Source organism: Brachionichthys hirsutus, unplaced genomic scaffold (genome assembly GCF_040956055.1).
Source record: "Brachionichthys hirsutus isolate HB-005 unplaced genomic scaffold, CSIRO-AGI_Bhir_v1 contig_1145, whole genome shotgun sequence".
Lineage (NCBI taxonomy): Eukaryota > Metazoa > Chordata > Actinopteri > Lophiiformes > Brachionichthyidae > Brachionichthys > Brachionichthys hirsutus.
In genome coordinates, this window is record NW_027180315.1 from 852,981 (window position 1) to 873,757 (window position 20,777).

General features: G+C 48.4%; 1 protein-coding gene across 1 annotated transcript; it reads right to left on the bottom strand.

Annotated features, from left to right (window-relative positions):
• Nucleotides 1-17,258: 17,258 nt before the first annotated feature.
• On the bottom strand, nt 17,259-20,365 carry LOC137912306 (phytanoyl-CoA dioxygenase, peroxisomal-like). The gene is made up of 6 exons (XM_068756638.1): nt 20,359-20,365; nt 20,054-20,235; nt 19,800-19,972; nt 19,543-19,635; nt 18,299-18,319; nt 17,259-17,307 (listed from the first exon to the last, which is right to left on the bottom strand). The coding sequence occupies exons 1-6, from the start codon at nt 20,363-20,365 to the stop codon at nt 17,259-17,261; spliced, it is 525 nt and encodes a 174-aa protein (XP_068612739.1).
• Nucleotides 20,366-20,777: the final 412 nt, after the last annotated feature.

A 20,777-nucleotide genomic window follows, 5' to 3' on the forward strand; every position in this document is an offset into this window, starting at 1 on the left:
TGCGCGCTCATACACAACATTCTTTTTGACAACGAAAAAGTTCTGAAAGCCATCCTTAACTTTAGCGTATTCATGCTGGTCTGCATCGCTGAGCTTTAAGCCTCTCAAGACGTCATCTGCTTCATCTCCCATGCAATAAATCAATGTATTCACTTGATTTTCCTCAGAGCTTGAGGATAGATTGCTTGCCTGTCGGAATCTCTCGAATCTCCGGATCCATTTCGTCCACTCGTGCGTCCTGGAGAAATCAAAGGGCTCTGGTGGCTGGATGCTAAACGTAGCACTGGGCGCGCTAGCCGCCATGCTAACTGCTGCTCCGTTCTGCTCGTCTTCTCCGTCACTCGCCATACACGTATCCGCAGAGCGTCCCTCTTCTCCCTCCGCAGCGGCAGACCTCGCGTCAAATCCCGTCGGAGCCTCACAGCACTTCTGACACCATGTCGTGTCTTTATGTTTCAATAAAGACTCGCGTGGGACAAACTGTGAGCTGACGTGATAACTATTTTTATTGAACAACCTCACGTTCCCCAACCTAAATCACATGACCCTCTTGGCCTCATCCCATTGGTCCTTAACCATTCAGCATGCATCAGCTTCAAGTGACGTTCAAGAACACAACTGTCATTTGTTAACAAAACCCCAACACCACAGCGATGAGCCCGGCTCGTTTGGCGCAGGTGCCAACTGCCTGAAACCTATCACTCAGGTCGTGGTGCAGACACATGCTGACCATAGGAAAAGCTGCTGATTCAAACTCGGCTTGTGGTCCGAAGCTCACATTGACTATATTATACCCTGTTGATCATTTTGGTCTTCACAGGGTGGATCCTGGATGTCCCTCCTCTCCCTCTCTCCCTCTCTGCCCATCTCCCAAGGCCCACCCACCCGTCGCAGAACACTGCCCGACCTCACCTCACCCACGCTGGGCTGAAGAGGGAGATGCCCCCCCCTACCCCACATTCTGGCCCCAGTCCGGGGATGCCCGACCGACACAACCCGGCTCTCCACCACCTCCCAGGCACCCACACTCTGGCCCCCGTCCGGCAAGGCCAGACCGCCACAACCCGTCTCTCCACCACCTCCAAGTCACCCACACTCTGGCCCCAGTCCGGCGAGGCCAGACCGCTACAACCCGTCTCTCCACCACCTCCAGGGCACCCACACTCTGGCCCCAGTCCGGCGAGGCCAGACCGCTACAACCCGGCTCTCCACCACCTCCAGGGCACCCACACTCTGGCCCCAGTCCGGCGAGGCCCAACCGACACAACCCGGCTCTCCACCACCTCCAGTGCACCCACACTTTGATGATGATCACACACGGTTCATTTTATGCACCATTAAAAAAAATCATATAAATATGTCTTGAATTTGAAAGAAATCACATTTTATTTTTTTTCCCACTAAAGATGGGTTCGGCGAATGTGCATATGAAACTGGTGGGGTTCGGCACCTCCGACAACAGTAAGAACCACCGTGCAATGCTGCTTTGCTTTGATGTTATGCTTTGAGTTCACAATGGTTTGGTATTGTGTAATGCCTGTATGCTTTGATGTTTTGAAACTCTGGACGTTTTCCCTTTTCCCCTCCAGGGGAGGGGGTGCTGCCGCTCCAAATGTGCCCAGGGGAAGAAGCAAGGCGTCATCGTGAAGACTAGCGTATTCCTCCACCTCTTGACGGGTTTCCACCACAGCAGTGAAACACACAAAGCTCTCTCATAGCTGAAATCGTATTCCACGGATCAAGTGGAGCTTTACGATGTAAAAATAGATTTATTCAGAACAATGATTTGAATTTGTAAAATACAATTTAAGAGTAACAATTTGAGCTGAGGTCATGGAGACAAAATGAAAGAATTTATCCCTCTGGATCTAACTCATTTGATTCATTTCTGTGCAGTTGAGGACCAAACTAGAAAGATAAAACTGGCTTCCTGGAATCTCAGGTTTTTCGTGATGTTTCAGCCCATGGACAGCACTGGCAGGGAAACAACTGACCCAGATGAGTCTATCAGCTCATCCTGTGTAAAGGAAGGTTTAGCCAGAGCTAACTATGCTTTGCTCCTATGCTATGCTACTGTGCCTTCAGTCTGTCATCCCTCCCTCTAAATGCAGTGAGCTCAAGAAAAGTCATCAATCACAAGTCTTCAAATTGACAACCATCTTGATTTCCGACTTTTGGATGAAAAAATTCCATTTTGTTTGCCCGCAGTCTCAGGGATGAGGAAAAGCTTACGGCACCTGGTATTCCCAGGCGGTCTCCCATCCAAGTACTAACCAGGCCCGACCCTGCTTAGCTTCCGAGATCGGACGAGATCGGGCGTGCTTTTTTTTTTTTTTATCTTTTATTATCAAAAATGTCATATTATTTACAGATTTACAATATATACAATGATAAAAACGGGTGGCAGCAGTCCATACATACATACTCCTGCGTGCTCCAAACCGGCACCGAAATCATAAAACCATAAACACAGCAGAACATAAGGGTGAGTAGGCACGAGGCCTCTCACCAAATCATAAACGCATAAACTCAGGAAACATAATGGTGGACAGACACTTGGCCTCCCACCAAATCAAAACAAATCAATAAAACCAAACATCAGTAACTCAGTCAAAATTAAATTTCAGTGCATCACCGTGCATTTGAACCAAAGTGCTCCCCTCAATGAACCCCTGCAGAAAGTCTTCGTGATCAATGTTGTTATGAAGTGTCGTTATTGTCCTCCTCACCATGTTCCTGAATAACCTCCAGACGTTCGTTACTTTATTGTCATAGTGGGCCAGATTCCTCCTGAGTTTTACCGCGTACCGTGCATGGCTCAAGACCAGGTTTAACAGATTGATGTTTTCCCCCTTCTTCTTCCCAGTCACTCCAAACAGCCACAACGCCTTCCACTCCATCTCCACCACATACCGTCCTCTCCAGCATCTGTCAATCATCTCCCTCATCCTCTCAAAATACCCCTGAAGCTCTCTACATTCAACAAACTCATGCATACAGGTTTCTACACTCACGCGACACACATCACATTCTTTCTTCACAGTCGCATCAAACCTACTAATTAATAAATTATTGAACACCCTATTGTGACGTAAAAGAAAATCAAAATCCTCACATTCATGGCAGTTCCATTTCACCCTCAGGTTCTTCCATATCGTTTCCACTCTCACTTCGTTCACTACTCTCACCCACACTCTCTCCGCAGCCGGTCTCCTCACCTCATTGGCCCTCAAGCATTTATACACCATTCTCGTCTTGACATTCTCCAGCCTCACCCTCCGTTCACCCTCACCCACATACATCTCGATCTCTCCTTCTTCACACGCTCCGGCCTCCTCCTCAATCATTCTCACCCATTCGCACGGCATTCCACTCTTCAGTCTCTCCATCACTCCTTCCGCCGTGCCCCGCCAGATCTCTCCCTCCCTTTCCCTCACCTCATCCACTATCACCTGTGCCCTCATGAACCCCGGTACATATTCGTAGACTATATCCCTGATCTTCCTAAACCCCGCCTTCCACATGACCCTGTTGTACATTGTGTTCCCCTCGTGTGTTATTTGTGGGTTAAAGAACAGTGGTTGCTCCCACACCTGATTCACGTTCGCACACTCATACTTCACGTGCTTCACAAACTCTCCCCATGCCGCCAGTACTTCCTTATAAAACTCGCTCACTCCGTCCATTCTTGCCTTCTTCAGTGCCATGTACACTCCGCTCTCCCCGCACCCCCCACATTTATTTATCGCCTCCCTCAAAAAGACCTTCCACCCATGGTCCCTACTCTTATCCAAATATCTAATCACCGTTTTAACTCTGAGTGCCTTCACCTTATCCCGTAAATTAATCAGTTTCAATCCCCCGTCCACATAATCGTTTTCCAGTACCTCCCTAGCTATCCTGACTCCCTTCCCTCCCCACAGAAAATCCTTAACCAGCTCATCCACATCTCGCATCACTCTCTCCGGCACATCCAACACAGCCATCGCATACACAAGCTTACTCATCACCAACGCATTCACCACAACCACTTTCCCCCTCAGTTTCAACCCTCTCCTCTTCCAAAACCCCAACGACTTCCTGATGCTGTTGACTATCCCCTCATACTGCATGTCTCTCCCTTCTCTAGCCGCTATCCCTAAGTTGACTCCTAACACCCTAAAGTAATCCTTCCTCTCTTTCAGCCCTATGTCCACCCTCCCTATCCTGTCTGCCCCTACATACATTATTTCTGACTTTTCTATGTTGACCCTAGCTCCTGACGCCCTGCCATACATTTCTACACTTTCCAACACCTCTACTACGCTCTCCGTATCCCTCACTGTAACTGTTGTGTCATCCGCATACTGATATAATAAACTAATCTGACCACCCGGTAGCTCTACTCCCCTAATCTTATTGTTGTGCTGCATCAGTGCCGCTAGCGGCTCTGCCGACAGCGAGTACAGCAGAGCCGATAGCGGGCACCCCTGCCTGACTGACCTCTCTAACCTGAACGTGCCGGTCACTATACCGTTAATCTTTACACAGCTCACTGCCCTATCATACATCCTCCTTATCCATCCTATCATCCTATGCCCGAAGCCCACTCGTTCTAGCACCCTGTACAAATATGTGTGATCTACTCTATCAAATGCTTTGTTCAGATCTAAACTCAGTACTATCCCTCCTTTGTCCCTCTTCATGTAGTCTATGGTGTCCCTGATGCTGCTAATCGTGTCTGCTATATCCCTGCCCGGTATGCTATAAGCCTGTGTGCTCCCCACCACTGTCCCTATCACACTCTTTATCCTGCTCGCCAATACCCTCGCTAATATCTTATAATCTCCATTTAGCATACTAAGTGGCCTGTAGTTTTCCAGCTTATCCCTACTTCCCTTCTTGTGAATGATCGTTACTAACCCTGTCGTCATGCTAATTGGCATCTCTCCCTGCTCTTCTATCCTCCTAAACAACCTCTCTAACACTGGCACTAATTCCTCCCTAAATTCTATATAAAATTCCCCTATTATTCCATCTATCCCTGGACTCTTATTCCTCCCTAGTCCTGCTATCGCTGCCTCTATCTCTCCTGCCTCTATCTCCCCCTCACACACTACCCTATGTTCCTCGCTCAGCCTACCTTTCACCTGCTCTAGAACCTGTTCCGTGCTTGCCTCATCTGTCTCTTCTTTCCTGAATAGTTCCCTATAAAATTCCTCAACCCTTTCAGCTATCCCTACAAAGTCTGTTATCTTCCCTCCCTCCTTTCCCTCTACCTGTTCTATGTAATTTCTCTTCTGTCTCGTCCTTTCCATCCCTAAAAAGTACCCTGTCGCTCTCTCCCCCTCAATTATATGTTTCGCCCTGCTCCTAACTATTGCTCCCAAACATTTCCTCTGTTCCATTTCCTTAAGTTCATTCTTAATTCTCACATACTCCCCTACGTCTCGCCCCTCCTCGCTGTCTGCTCTCCCCATCTCCCTAATCAATTCGTCCTTTAATCTTCTTTCCCTCTCTCTCTCTAGCCTATTCTTATTCCTGCTATATCCTATACTGAGCTTCTTAATCTCCCCCTTCAGTCTCTCCCACCACCTCCCTATGTCCTCCTCATACATGACCTCACCCTTTCTCAATCGTATACAATCTCTCACACGCTCCTTATACTTTTCATCCTTCAACACCATTCCATTCATACACCAGACTCCTCCCCTCTACTCTCATGGCCCCGCCCCAAGCTAAAGCCCAACACCATGTGATCGCTCAGTGCATTCATTTTGTACTCAATATTCCCTATTTCCCCTTCTATGCTCCTCGTGCACAGTACAAAGTCTATCCTGCTCTGCCTCAACCCCCCTTGCACCACCTGTGCCCTCGAAAATTCCCTCCCCTTCGGGTTCCTCTCCCTCCACACATCAACCAGATCATTCGCTCTCATCACTTCATTCAGCACGCCTCTGGTGGAATCACTCCTGAAGTCCACACTCGCACACGCATCCAGTCTCCCCCTCCACACATTAAAATCACCCACAATCATACAATTCTCTCCACACATCCCTCCCAGTCTCTCAAAAAAGCCTCTCCTCACCTTCTCCTCATTGGGCGCGTACACATTCACCAGCTTGTACTCCCTGCCCATGTACTCAAAGGTGATCCCGATCGCTCTCCCGTCACCGTCATCCACGCGTTTGTTCACCCTCTCAATAACCCCCCCCCCCCCCCCCCCCCCCGTTGTTCACAAACATTTCTCCCATCCATTCCCTTTCAGCCTCCCTCGCGCACTCCCCATCCCAGTGAGTTTCTTGTAAACAGATGACGTCACTTGCGCACATGCTTACGGCTCGGTACCGCCTCTCCCTCCCTCAGCCCATTCCCGTTGAAAGAAGATATTGTTAACATAACGTGAAAATGAAACAAAAAACTAAACCTCACGGTGCCGGTTTGAGCTTGCACCGAGCCTTATTTTTCCCCTGCTGCCCAGCGGTCTCTTCCTGCTCGTCCTGACGTCCTCCATGTCGTCTTCCCCGCTGTCCGTTATGTCTGAACACTCAGCGCGGCCGTCCTTCTCCTTGTCCCGTGGGGTAGACCTCGTACTCATCGGTGTCCTTTTCTCCTCTCCTCCAACCCTCGCGCCGCTGCTCCGCTTCTCCGTCTCCAGCGCGCCATCGCGCTCCGCGCTGTCACCCGCACCGCTGTCTCCTCCTTGCGCGATCACCGCTCGTCTCCCTCTCTCCGCTTTGCCACCTCTCCTCCTCTCCTCTCCTCTGCTCCTCCGTCCGTCCGCTCCCGCCGCTCCACCGCCTGCTCCTCCGTCCGCTCCCGCCGCTCCACCGCCTGCTCCTCTGTCCGCTCCGCCATCCGCTCCGTCCGCTCCCGCCAATCCTTCGCTCTCGCCGCCGCCTCCGTCGTCTCCTCTCTCCTCTCCGCTCACTTCCCTGTCCTCCTCCATCTGCTCCACTCCTCCTTCGTCAGCTTCCTCTGCCGCTTGCTCCTCTCTGCTGTCCTGCTCCGCGCCCCCTCCTTCTCCCTCTCTCTCTCGCCGCCCCCTCTCCTCGCCACAGTCCCGTGCGTAATGGCCGGTCTGGCCGCACCGAAAGCACTTAAAGTCAGGGCAATCCCTGAAGATGTGCCCCGGCTTGATGCAGAGTCTGCACACCCATGTCTGTCGGTCGTGAATCACCCTAAAGTGCTCTGTGCCTCCCAGCGTGCTGAATTTTGTTGAATACGGCAGCGATCTCACTTCCTCGGTGAACTTTACGCGGAGGAAGCGCGTGCCGTCCGCCACCTCCGTTCCCGGCCACATCCTCCGCTTGATCGCGGACACCGGCTTCACCTCCCACTCCGTCAGCTTGTCCCGTATCTGCTGGTCCGTGACGTACACCGGTAGGTTTAGAAAGGACACCACCATCACGCTGCTGTTAATCTCCTGCCCCGTCACCGTCACGCTGCCGCACATGAGCCCGTCCAATACAGAGTTCTTCCCCTCCGCCGTCGCCATCGTGAGCTCAAACTTTCCGGGCCCTCTCTGCCGACACCCCTCAACCACCCCGCACTCACTCCTCACCGCCTTCAACAAATCCATCACCGTGACACCCTCCTCTCCCTCCACGATTGCGAGCACCGTCAGATCTTTGTGATAACGCTCCTCGCCAGATGTTTGTCCGTTACGCATGCCTTCGTCTGCGTCATTCGGTTTATCCCCCATTCTGACAGTCCGAGTTGAATCCGCCCCTAACACCAACAGGTGCCAGGGGGGGCCGAAAACAACACAAATATAAGTTGTTCTTCAAATAAAACAATTTGGGTTTGAGGAAGTTAGACTTCAAGCGCCCCGTCACTCCTGTCAGTCCGCTTACTCGCACACACCCACTCCCCCTTTGCTGCGCATGCGCACTCGGGCGTGTTCAGAGTGGTATGGCCGTAGACCAAAGCTGCGGCGAAAAGGACAGTATATAAACACGACTGTCCAAACTCGGCGGACCGCCGTGTATTACAAAAAAAAAAATACTTTCCCAGCGGGCGTCACCTTGTATCTCCGCCTGTCACGCGGAAGACCGGGGTTCGGTTCCCCGACGGGGAGATGTTCTTTGTATCCAGGCATCCGGCGTAAATATCTTCCAAAAGAATTATTCATGCAATCAACTTCATGATCTTGATCAATCTTAGAACACATTTAATTCTGAGATCGATCCTGTGTGGATACAAGCCAGGAGCTGCAGAGAACAACACCTGCGTCACGTTCCATTACTCTCCTCCTCTTTTCTCTCTCTCTCTCCTTCTCTTTAGCTTTCACAGCTTGCAGTCAAATAGTCTATCGTAGCAGCAAATAAATAACACAAAGATAAACCGTTTCCAGCAACATTAATATCAGAATTAACGTAATTAACGACACTTACCTTGGAGCTCAGCCGTGTACTGGGGAGAGCGGCGACTGCGACGCTTAAAGAAGTCGGAGGCTTCAGACTCGGGCATGAAGATCTGCCGGGCGACAGGTCCTAGAGGTCAAAAGGTGAAGGTCAGACATGGAGGATATGTGGGTCGCAGTTACATGAATTAGTGAACGGGGGGTGGAGCAGGTTTCACCTCTGTGCTCGTCTGCTGCCGAGTCATCCGGCACGGCCGCTCTGTGTCCCGCACCAGAAACTACAAGATGAGGAAAAGGAGATAAATGTCATTATTTATATTTATGAAGACAAGGAGATGAATGGTTATCTCTGTTTCTCCTCAATTCCAATGAAATAAACTCACTTTAAAATAATTTTGCTGAAAGTTGTAATTTCTGATAATATTTATATTTATATTAAACATGAATACTTTGAATCTGCAAAGTAAATTGTAACAATTGTTCTCAAATAAATGCAGTGGAGTGCACGAGAGTTGTTAAAAAATAAGACTATGGTTCTTTTTGTACAAGAATCTGAAAAAATTGAGTCAAAAAAACAAAAATAAGCTTTTTATTAATGAATATTCAACGTTAAGAAGTGGAGAAACCAAGAATTAGTCTTTCCATGTATCCCAATATCCTATTCCCAAATAAGTCGCATTAGATTATAATATTTACAGACGTGATAATCTTCCACTTCATACTTTAGCCATTGATTGACTGTTTTATACACGGTCGTGTGTAAATAAATAGCAGCAATGATACAGTGAAGCCATTGAGCATATATGTGACAGCAGAATTGATTGTATAAACTGACCTTTAAAGCTTTAAGGTTTTATCAGACAAATTACATTCCATGACTAGAATAAGAATAATTAGAATTGAAGTGAACTGAGGAAGAGAAGGGAGGAAGGCTGGAGAAAAGGGGGGAGTAGGAGGAGAAGGATTAACAGGCAGGGGAGGAGAGGGGAGGGATTTTTGTTTTATTATCCAAAGGAGAGGATGAAGAAGAAAACAGAAGTGAGTGATGTGAAAAGAAGATAGTAATCAGTATCAGATGGGAACACAGCATCACAGGAACACTGTTCATGCTTCAGGCCTTTATAGATAAATATATTATTGGTTTATATTGTACACATTGTACATATTATATTCTCATACTTGGTTAGCATTGTTGCTGCTAGATTTTATGCTAACTCACCAACACTGACACAGCAACATGAACCGGTAATCAATCAATAGATCATTGACTGAGGAAGCAGAAAATGGAGATCTCAATTCTAAAACAATAATTCAGCTAATTACACCGGTCCTGGTTCGTGTGTCGTGTAATCACAGGCGTTCAAAAACACCGAACCGACGTCCAGGAGGAATCAAAATGGAAATTGGCCTCGTCATCGTTTCCTTCCTCTTCTGTGAATGGGAGATGGGGTCGACGGAGGTGAACAGCGGGCGAACAATCGAGTTCGTTAGAGAGGAGCGTCTACAGAGGATGGATGCACTCCCATCGATGGGCTGGGTGAGACAGGTGAAGGCTGCAGAGGAGGAAGCCCCGCCTCCTGACTCTGAGTCTCATCGACCAATAGCAGCGTGGTTAGCGCCATTACCTCACAGCAAGAAGGTTGCAAGTTCAAATCCAACTTGCGTGGACCTTTCTGTGAGGAGTTTGCATGTTCTCCCCGTGTCTGCGTGGGTTCTCTCCGGGTTCTCTCCGGGTTCTCCGGCTTCCTCCCACCACCAAAAACATGCAGCTTCAGTCCAGGTCCTTATTGGAAGAGAGAATTAATTCTCGATTGACTTACCTGCTTGAGTAAAGGTTAAATACAGCGGCTCACATTGGTGCAGATTTCTCTCTGCGGTCTCTAACCTGCAGATCACAGAGGTCACACAGAGGTCACACACACATCGTCATGTCCGAACCGGCCGGCCCAAACGCAACAACTCGACAAAGCACTGAACAGTCGGACCGTCCGGAGCCACAGAACCAGAGTCAAGCCAGGATTTCCCTGGAGGAGGAACTGACCCAGCTGATCGATTACATGGAGGAGGATCCGGCCTCTGCTGCTCCTCCACAGAACCTCTGGGGTCAGTGGAGCAATGCTACCCTCCTGCTGCTCCCCCAGAAACCTCCAGAGCAACCTCCAAACGGTGAGTTCCCTCTCTCTGGGCACGTTCATCCTGAATGGACTCTTCTTCATTCTCCAGTTCAGACTAAAATGTCTTCTACCAACACACGTTGTGAATCTCTCTGTTGACTTGGGCGCCCTAAATGTGTGACAGGATTCGTACCTCCAGCAATTTGGACGACGGCCGTCCATACGTGAAGAAGCCTCCAAACGCCTTCATGCTGTTCCTGAGGGAGCGACGGCCTTTTGTGGACCCCAGCATCAGACGCCTGGGGAGCGGCGCCGTGAACGCAGCGCTGGGGCGGCAGGTAAGACGTTCAGTTTAGGACGTTTGGGACGCTCACATTTCATCAGTTTCGTCTAACAGCGAAATACGCTGCAGAAATGAAAGCCACGGTTTGGACAGAGGCACCGTCTGCATCCATGCCTTTATAGCGCTGAGCAGAGATGAATCTTTTCCTGTGTTCGCTGCTTCGTCGCTGCATCATCGCTGCTTCATCATTGCGTGTGCTAGTGTGTGTTCCGGGTTATGACCGACTGTGTGTGTTTGTCATCCGTCCACAGTGGAAGTCGCTGTCACTGGAGGAGCAGCATAAATACTACGCTCAAGCCGAAGGAGAGAAATTACTGCACCAGCAGCAGCACCCAGAATGGACGGGAAAAAGTAACTACGTGAGTAGCGTCACCACGACGACAACATCGGCACACACAGACGTCTGAGCCGAGATCTCACTGGACTTCATGTTTCTGTGCAGGGCAAGAGAAGGAAGAGAGAGAGGAAGGGAGTGGCACAGAGCAAGATGCAGAGAGTGCAGTGACCGCAGTTGTCAAGCAGATTTAATTCATCTGCCTGACGACACAACTGTATATATTCTTTATTGTTATATTGTAAATATTTTTTTCTTAAAGTTCATTTTAAATAAATTTTGTTTGTAAATATTTAAAATCTGGATTTTCCCATTTATTTATAATGGAGGATATGCATTCAAATTCACTCAGCAAAAATCCCGGTCATAAAGGGGTCCGAGATGCGCCATCATGAAAAATGTCTTCCTGATCTGATCCGGAATGAGGACAGGAAAAAATATAACATTTATTACAAGTCCATGTATTGATTCAGAAATCAGTTAGAAATACACATCAACACCCGATTCACGTTTACATTTCGTGGTTGGCGTGTAAAGATTTTTTTGCGTGCTTTCTTACTTATTATTATTGATCCCGGCTCAGGAAACACAGTTGCTCTTTCCAGACATTAAACTGATCAAATGTTTATAGCAGAGCTCACATTTACTGTTGATGTTATTTCAGGCTTCATCTTGGTAGCCAAGCTCTTCCTCCACCCTGTTTGTGTGTATCTACTGATGGTAGATACACACGGCCCCCGGCCCCATTCCTAAACCACCATCCACTGCTCAAATACCAGTCTGATCCAGCCCCCCCAGTCCCTAGTTTTACAAACACAGGATATGGTGTTATCACCCAAAGCGCACTGGACGCTGCACGGCAGGGGCATCCTCATCCCTGAGCCAAACTTGTCTGACTGCTTACCGGAATGGGACTGGATGTTACAATCCTTTTCACCTTGCTAAATGGGTCTGGATTATAGTCATCACAGGGCAGGATAGAAGGGGCTAAGGGTTTCATTGGGGTCATCAGGTGGGCACCCTCCATCATAGGTGTTTCACTGAACAGGCCCACGACACCTCAAGAGGGTTCAGCAGCAACACCTGGCGTCCCGGGTGTGCCCCCCTCTGCCTTACCCCCTTCTATACCCCCTGATGTTGTCTCTGTCATTTTGGGGCCCAGCTGTTGTCTCTCCTCCTGATCCAGAGCCACTGGCTTGCTCGTTCAGCAGCACTGGACAGGGCTTTGATGATTTGCCGTTGGGCCTGGCCCCGGATTCCCATGCCCCTGAGGAGACTAGTAGCAGTCCTGCCCACAAAGCCTCTGCAGCCCACTTCTACAGGGAGGACTGTGGTCTTCCAGCCCCGTTGTTCAGCATCCGCTGCCAGCTCAGCATACCGAAGCTTCTTCCGCTCAAAGGCCTCGCCTATATTATCCTCCCATGGCACTGTGAGCTCTATGATGTAAACACTTCGAGTTGAGGTAGACCACAACACAAGATCTGGCCTGAGGTTGGTCGTGGTGATCTCCACTGGAAAGCAGAGTCTCTGCTCCAGATCAACAAGGAGCCTCCAGTCCCGTGCTGCTCCCATCTGTCCTACCTCTGATTTTGGAATACATCTTTTTTGTCGTTTTTCCCCTTCACGGACAAAATGTCCGAATGATGTAAGAGGGGAGGAAAGGGGGGGGAGGGCATTGACGACCATTCTTCTATTCTCCAGTGCAGCTGCCAGACACTTCAGGACTTGATTGTGCCGCCAGGTGTAACGGCCTTGTGTAAGGCTTGTCTTGCAGCCAACTAGAATGTGCTTCAAGTTTGCTGGAGATGGACAGAGGGGGCATGTAGGATCTTCTCCGTACCATTGGTTGAGGTTCTGTGGTGATGGTAGCACATCATATGTCGCTCGCAGGATAAAGCTGGTTCGATAAGCTTCCATGTCCCACATCTCTCTCCAAGAGAGCTTGCGCTTCTCAACATCTTCCCAACGCATCCATTGACCTTGCTTTCCTTGTGAGACAGCCTTTGCACACCTTGCAGCCTGCTCCTCTCGGCGAACCTCCTCGACCACCAGCCCACGTCGCTGAGCTGGAGATGCCTTGCACCAGGATGGTTTACTCTCCTCTAGGCCAATGCCTCCTCTTCCCATTTGCACGTGGCCGACAATATCCCGGTGCTTAAGGGCTGATCTAGCCTGGTGTATAGCTACAGTTGGAGTCCACTTCCTCCCAGTTGCAATTGCAGGAGCGGTTTGAGCTACACAGGGGTCTCGAGAATCTGTCAGCGTCATCTCCAGCCTGACTTTGCTGCTCTTGTATTCCTCTGTGAGGCTACATAGAGGAAGCTCCAGGATGCCTTTACCATACAGTGCTATGTTGGTAAGGCACCTGGGAAGCCCAAGCCATTTCCTGGAAAAAGAGCTGATGACCCTCTCCAGCTTCTCAACCTTCGAGCACGGTACCTCATAAATGGTCAGAGGCCACATCAGCCGAGGTATGAGACCAAACTGAAGACACCAAAGCTTCAGCCTGCCAGGGAGCATGGTCCTGTCAATGCTCTGAAGACCGCTGATGGCATCCCGTCTAAGCTGCTCCACTTGAACCATATCCTTAAGGGTTGCATCGTACCAACGCCCGAGGCTCTTGATTGGCTTCTCTAACACAGTTGGTATGGGCTCCTCGCCGATGTTAAAGCGCTGTTCTGATAGCTTCCCTTTCACCACAGATAAGCTCCTGGACTCGCTCGGTTTAAACCTCATCCGGGCCCATTCGATGTTCTCCTGCAACTTCCTCAGCAGCCGTCTTGTGCATGGAGTGGTTGAGGTTAGAGTGGTCATATCATCCATGTATGCCCTAATGGGCGGGAGGCGCAAGCCTGGTTTTAGCCGCTCTCCTCCCACCACCCATCGAGATGCACGGATAATGACTTCCATGGCCATGGTGAAGACGAGTGGGGAAATGGTGCATCCTGCCATGATGCCCACCTCCAGATGCTGCCAAGCCGTGGTGTACTCTGCTGTTGACAGGCATATCTGCACATCTCGGAAGTAGGCCCTGACGAGGGCAGTGATAACATCTGGAACTGGAAAATAGCTAAATGCGACCATAAGATGTTGTGTGGAACCGAGCCAAAGGCATTGGCCAAATCAAGGAAAACAACATGGAGGTCTCTTCCTATAAGGGAGATGGAGCAACTTCCTGACTCAGACGTAAAGATGGGGACTCATGACAGAAGGCGTGGTCCCGCTTTTAATAAACATGCCTCATTTTGTCTGCAGTAAACACACACACACACACACACACAAATTCCACACTCAGAGGCTAAACTGAAAATATGCTCACATTTTTGAAGAATGTTAAATAAACAGCATTAGGGTTTTTTTCTTTTTACATTTGGTTTTATTTTGTTAATTTATGTTGAATTGTTTTACTATGAGGTGAAACTTTGTCATCCGTCTTTGGTCCTCTTCCTTTCTGTCCCACATCTTGTGTGCGTTGCTGCTGTTGCGTTTTGTTGGCTGGACTAATGATCAGGAGACGCAGGAGGGAGCCAGAATGGAATAGCTGTTGCTTTCATCTTCCAATCTGTGATCTACATTCAGATTTATCTGTTTATATTATTACTAGCTCCAGTCCTGGATCCAAACGACTCCCCTCATCAAGCCTCTGAATCACCGGAACACAACAACACATCTGGCCTGGCGCGCTCCTGGCGTGCGTAAACGCTGCTGTACTGTAGAAACTCCCTCATTGGCTGACGCCGTGACGCATTTACCCCTGATTGGCCCAAAGTTTTGGATTTGATCCGAAGTGCCGACATTCTGGAGGTCCCATATAAACGACGAGCGCACGGCTCCGGAGCTCAGACTGAGAGGACCCGCACCGTGCTCTGCGTGTTTGGAGTCTTTCGGGATGGCGCCGTGCGTCACAGGTTCCCTGCTGGTGATGATGGCGTGCGGGCTACCCATGTGGAAGGTGACCGCCTTCATCGACTGAAACGTCGTGGTGGCGCAGTCCCTCGGACGGTCTGTGGATGTCCTGCGTGGCGCAGAGCACCGGCCAGATGCAACATCATCGTGGATCTTTACAGCCCGCAGGTGCCCCCGTCCAGGAAGAGGGAGATCGGGGGGGCTGCTGCTCGGGGGCACCCTGCTGTGCTGCTCCTTCTCCTGGGGGGGTGAGAGGCGCGTATCCCATCAAATACGCGCCCACCAAGACGATCGCGGCCGACGGAGAGTTTGACAAGAGGCATTATGTGTAAAGCCCAAACTGTTGCAAGTGCGTTAAAAAGATGCTCCGGCGCATCCTGGGACGGAACGAGCACGGACTGCAGATATAAAGCGCTGAACTGATCGGCAGGGCTTTATTTTATTTTGTATTTTTTTATCAGACGATAACTCAAGCCGAAGTTGTAGATTTGGAGGCTGAGATTTTTCTGTTTTTCATGTCGGGTCAGAAAAGCTGCAGAGTTCCTTTGACAATAGTTTTTTTTTTGTTCATCCCTGGTTCCCACAGTGATCCACGCATCGACGTGGGAAAGTGATTCAGGCCAATGTCCACGCGTGTTGTGATCAAACAGGGGGATTCGGGTTCTGGACGCATGTACAGTGTTTGATATCTTTTAACTGAACAGACTTTTTCTAATAAAGAGAAAATATTTTATTTGTCTCAATTTGTCATTTATAACCTCATACAGCCGCTATTTGAAGGTGGACACCCTTAAATTAAAGCCGAGTCTGCATTTATGTCCATGTTCATTATAGAGCCACAATATGTCCAAACACATTTATCTATTAGTTTCACCAAAACTACTCAAATAATTGCAACAATTTTTTTTATTCTAGTTTCTGCCTACCATGATTGGACACTAATTATATGCCAACAAAAGATCTTCCTGAACTTTGATCTGGATCAAAGTAATATTCTGAATGTGGTGATCACATCGTGGTTGAAACTGTGTTGATTTAGGGGTCAGACTGCAAAAGCATCATCAAAAGTTGCAGCTGTGCATCCTGGAGAAAAGTGAAACAGAATTTTATCCTGATGATGGATTCTGGGGCTTCCGTGGTCGAGGAGCCGCATCGCCGAGGCCTTTAGGTGATAAGAGTTTGGGGAAACGGAGTGTTTCTAATGTAAACGTTTAATTATTATGAATTCTGATACTGAAAAACTTCAGAGGATTAGCAGGCAGCTGTCAAAAAACAAACCCTGGCTGAGCGCGTCGCCTCGTTGGGTGAGATGTTGAGGTTTTAATAAAAGTACACGCACATTATATGACGAGTGCACTGAGGGAAAAAAGGCAGCAGCTTCCTCCAGTGGAATATCCCCCACCAGAAAGCTTCCACCTTCCAGGCTGTTGGCTGTTCCTCTTCCAGTGGAATCCCCCCCCCCCCAGGAAGGTTCCAGACCTCTGTTGGCTGTTCCTTTTCCACGTTTAATCACGTTCAGCGTGATAACGTCAACTCCACAAATACTCACGGAACTTTACCATACTTAGACTACTTAGTGAATTCTGGTTAAGGACTCGGTTTCAAACTAACTTTGCTCTGAATCACAGAATCGAGACATTCACGTCAGCTTTTACACGAGCCTGCAGATTGAGGATCCACATAAGAACAATAATCCAGACGCACATTGTTTAAGATGCTGTAGAGCTAGCTAGCTAAACGCTAAAGACGGGGGCCGTTCTGGTGTCGTGAAACATAAAAGACACCGAATGAATGAAGAACAAAAAGTCTCATTACAGCAGCAAGTATTTAATGTGAAATCAAGTGTATTAAACAGTTTATGGGGCAAACACAATCCCAACAGCAGACAGGAAGGAGCCGCGGGAGGTCTGAGGCAGCGCCAGGCCTCCACGAATCCACATCCTCTCCATCTGCCGCTGCACTCGGACCCTGACGTTACGAGTTATGAGGTCACCGATAATCCAGAGACTTTTATGCCTTGATGTTAGAATGTCGCCTTCCAGCATGTCACAATGAGCACAAACGCTCAATCCCATAAAGTCAGAAATAGATTATTTATCAACTACACCCCCTCCCATTGCAAAGTGACAGAGATTGTATGATTAGAAAAATATTAACAATTCATTTCTGACTGATGGAAGGAGACCTGAGCTTGTACAGTCTGCAGCTGGTCGTTCTTCACAGGGAGATCCTCTCTCCTTGCACCAGTCGGCCTCGGAAGGCCCAGCTATCCCGAGGGAGAAACGCAGCGGCAGCATTAAGGGTTAATCAGGCGGGTTACTAATGAAGGAAGCATCACATGGTGCAATACGGCGTCACAAATCAGCACGCACTCGGCGTTGTGTTTCCACGACGACGGCGCCCAACAGAGGCATCCTCCTTTCAGGATCGTCCGAATGTTACTCGTCTGAATCTCTTATTTTTAACATCAGCGTTGTTTAATCCAAGACAATCAGACATTTCTGTGTTTACGTTTCCAATAAAAGCAGTGAGATACAATCTGTTCCGTGACGCTGGATTTGTTCAAAAACAGAAACCATATTTCCCGTAAGAAATAACGGAACAGAGATCAATCCGGTCCTACGCACCAGATAAATGCGCATTTACGTTTCCTGTAGTTATTCATGTGTACATTTATATGTACATTTCTTAAGAATAGTCTAAATCGTTTGATTTCTCCATCCCGTACTGCAGCAAGCTCCCATACGCAAATGCGATTACCGTAATTCGCGGTGTATAAGCCGCTACTTTCTTCCAATATTTTGAACCTTGCGGTTTATGCAACGACACGGCAAATTTACGTATATTTTCCCACTTTCGCGAGCTTCCTGTAATATTCTGAACACCTGACTTTCTGCTGCCAAAAAACTGAGCAAGTCACAACATCCAGCGTGATTTGATCTTCCCATCATTCTTATTACGGCAGTCGTTTTGTCACCTGCATCAGGGCAAAGACACGGAGAAATGCGCACAATGCGGCCTTCAAACTGAAGGCGATCGATCTGGCAGTTGTTAAAGGAAATCGAGCCGCTGCACGGAGCTCGGCCTTAACGAGTCATTGGTAAGACGTTGGAAACAGCAGCGTGAGGAACTGACTCTGTGCAAAAACTCGACATCAGCATCAATCGCGCATTTAAGGTTGCGCTCCGTGTTCAGTGGCATGGGTTAGGGCATGGGGTACGGCACGGAGCGGGATAACGAAATCCACGATCATTAACGGGTTTCTAAAGGCTGGACTGCTGCTTGATGAAGGAGAGGGCAGCTCAGCGGGGAATTTGCCTATTTATTTTCGTTACGAGCCGTGTTTCGTTAAAGCCTATTTATTTTCGTTACGAGCCGTGTTTCGTTAAAGCCTATTTATTTTCGTTACGAGCCGTGTTTCGTTAAAGCCTATTTATTTTCGTTACGAGCCGTGTTTCGTTAAAGCCTATTTATTTTCGTTACGAGCCGTGTTTCGTTAAAGCCTATTTATTTTTGTTACGAGCCGTGTTTCGTTAAAGCCTATTTATTTTTGTTACGAGCCGTGTTTCGTTAAAGCCTATTTATTTTTGTTACGAGCCGTGTTTCGTTAAAGCCTATTTATTTTCGTTACGAGCCGTGTTTCGTTAAAGCCTATTTATTTTCGTTACGAGCCGTGTTCCGTTAAATATCATTTGTTTCAATGCACTTGCCTTACGAATATGTGCGGCTTATTTTAGTAGAAAATAAAAAAAAAAATTAATTCAGTGGGTGCAGCTTTTTCACAGGTGCGCATTATAGTTCGGTAATTACGGTATTTCCTTCTTCGATTCAACAGTTGTTCTCTCTACTTTCCTCTTTTCTTTTCCAGTACTATTATTGCTGCCTTTCTCTGGACCGATGACAAAGAGCTAAAGAGAACAAAGCAAAACTAGAAAGACAATCAGAGACTGCAGACCCCGCCTCCAATAGACTATTGGATCATGTGAGACAGTAAACAGGGCTTCCGGATCAGAGGGGCCAAACCTGCTCTAGCTTGCTGCTCCGGAACGTACTACAAGACTCCTTCTGGACTCTTTTTCCCATCATGCCATTCGTGTCCCTCCCTCTTAAAGTGACAGTTTACAGCACAGGCACAATTCCAGATGTAAAAATAACTCTAGAATCTGGATCCAGATCCGGATCAACGCCATTCTCGGGGAGGACCTGTGTAAAAATTTCAAGTCGATTGGGTTACTAGTTTTTGAGTTATGCACGCGGACAGACAAACAGACCCAATTGCAATACCCTTGCCTCCCCTTCGGCGAGGGTAAAAATGCTTCTCCTATCGCAGGTCGACTCAGACTGAACCGACTCGTTCTAGAACCGAGGTTCCACGTGATGAAATAAAGAATGGTGTTTGGTATATATATATATATATATATATATATATGAAATGCGTTCAAGCCTTCAAGTCACACAGGACGTCATTAAAAAGTAAAACTGTCTGACCTTCAAATCAAACTCGCCCTTCATATTGTGTCTCCTCGCTGCGATCTCTGTCACCTCCTTCTCTATGTTCTCCTGCGTGGTTCCCTTCACACTGATGTAGAAGCACACACACACACACACACACACACGGCAGATTTAGTTCCATCTTTTCCTTTCGATTGGTATCACAGAGGGTAAAAATAAATCTTAAATCGCGTCCAGAATTCAGAGAACGGTTGTCCTTCCTCAACATCTTGCACATATCACCTTCAGGATACGATGAGGCACCAGGTGGCTTGTGGGTAGTGTAGTACCTTGCGGAAGCCCTGCGTCTGGTTGGTGCCGGACCCGTGAATCAGCAGCGGATGGAAGAGGACGTTGTCGCCCGTCTCCGTCTCCAGATGCAGCCCGGCCTGCTGCTGGTCGTAGTTACGCACTCCGTGGTACATCAGGTTGACGCCACCCTGAGGACCCACAATGCAGTGTGTGTACTCGCAGGTGAGAACGCGCATCCTGCAGAACGCTCCCGTCTCTTTTTTGGGTACCTCCCACTCGGGGTAGTCGTGCTCCTGCAGGCTGCCGGTGTGCGTTCCAGGCAGGACGACCAGGCAGCCGTTCTGCCTGTTCACTTTCTCCATCGCAGTCCAGGCGCAGACGATCCGGTCCGCCGGGCGAAGCGGGAAGTAGTGCAGGTCCTGGTGCATCGGGTGGCGAGACGTCTTCTTACCTGAGGCAACGGAGAACGCGTCCCGCAGGATCCGAGTGTTGAACGATCGTATAGTTTTGATATTTGATCTCATGATGTTTCTCTCTCTATAATTTGGCCTTGTAGCAGTTATGCACTGCTCACCCACCATACTTACTGTACTTATCAACCACCCCCTCGTAATCTTACTACAAGTCGTGGATTTTCATTTTTACCATTTTCTAAATTTTTTATGAATTTCTTTTATATTGCATACGCTTAGCAGGCTCTGTCCACGGTCCTGAACCAAGTCGACCCTTGTGTCACCGAGGGAGAAAGCAAAGCCCTCGAGTAAAGTTAATAATCGGACATTTCTTCAGGTAATACATTATTTAAAATAATGAATTTCCTCATATTGGCAGTTTTGTGTTAGTAAATGTGAATAACATTTGTTCAGGTCTGAAATTTGACAACTGTCTGTCTGGTGCTCAGAAAAGAACTGTCCAAAATGTCCAGAAAACGAAGGAACTGATAATGGACTTCAGGAAAGACAGGCCAGCCCACGCCCCCCTCTTCATCGATGG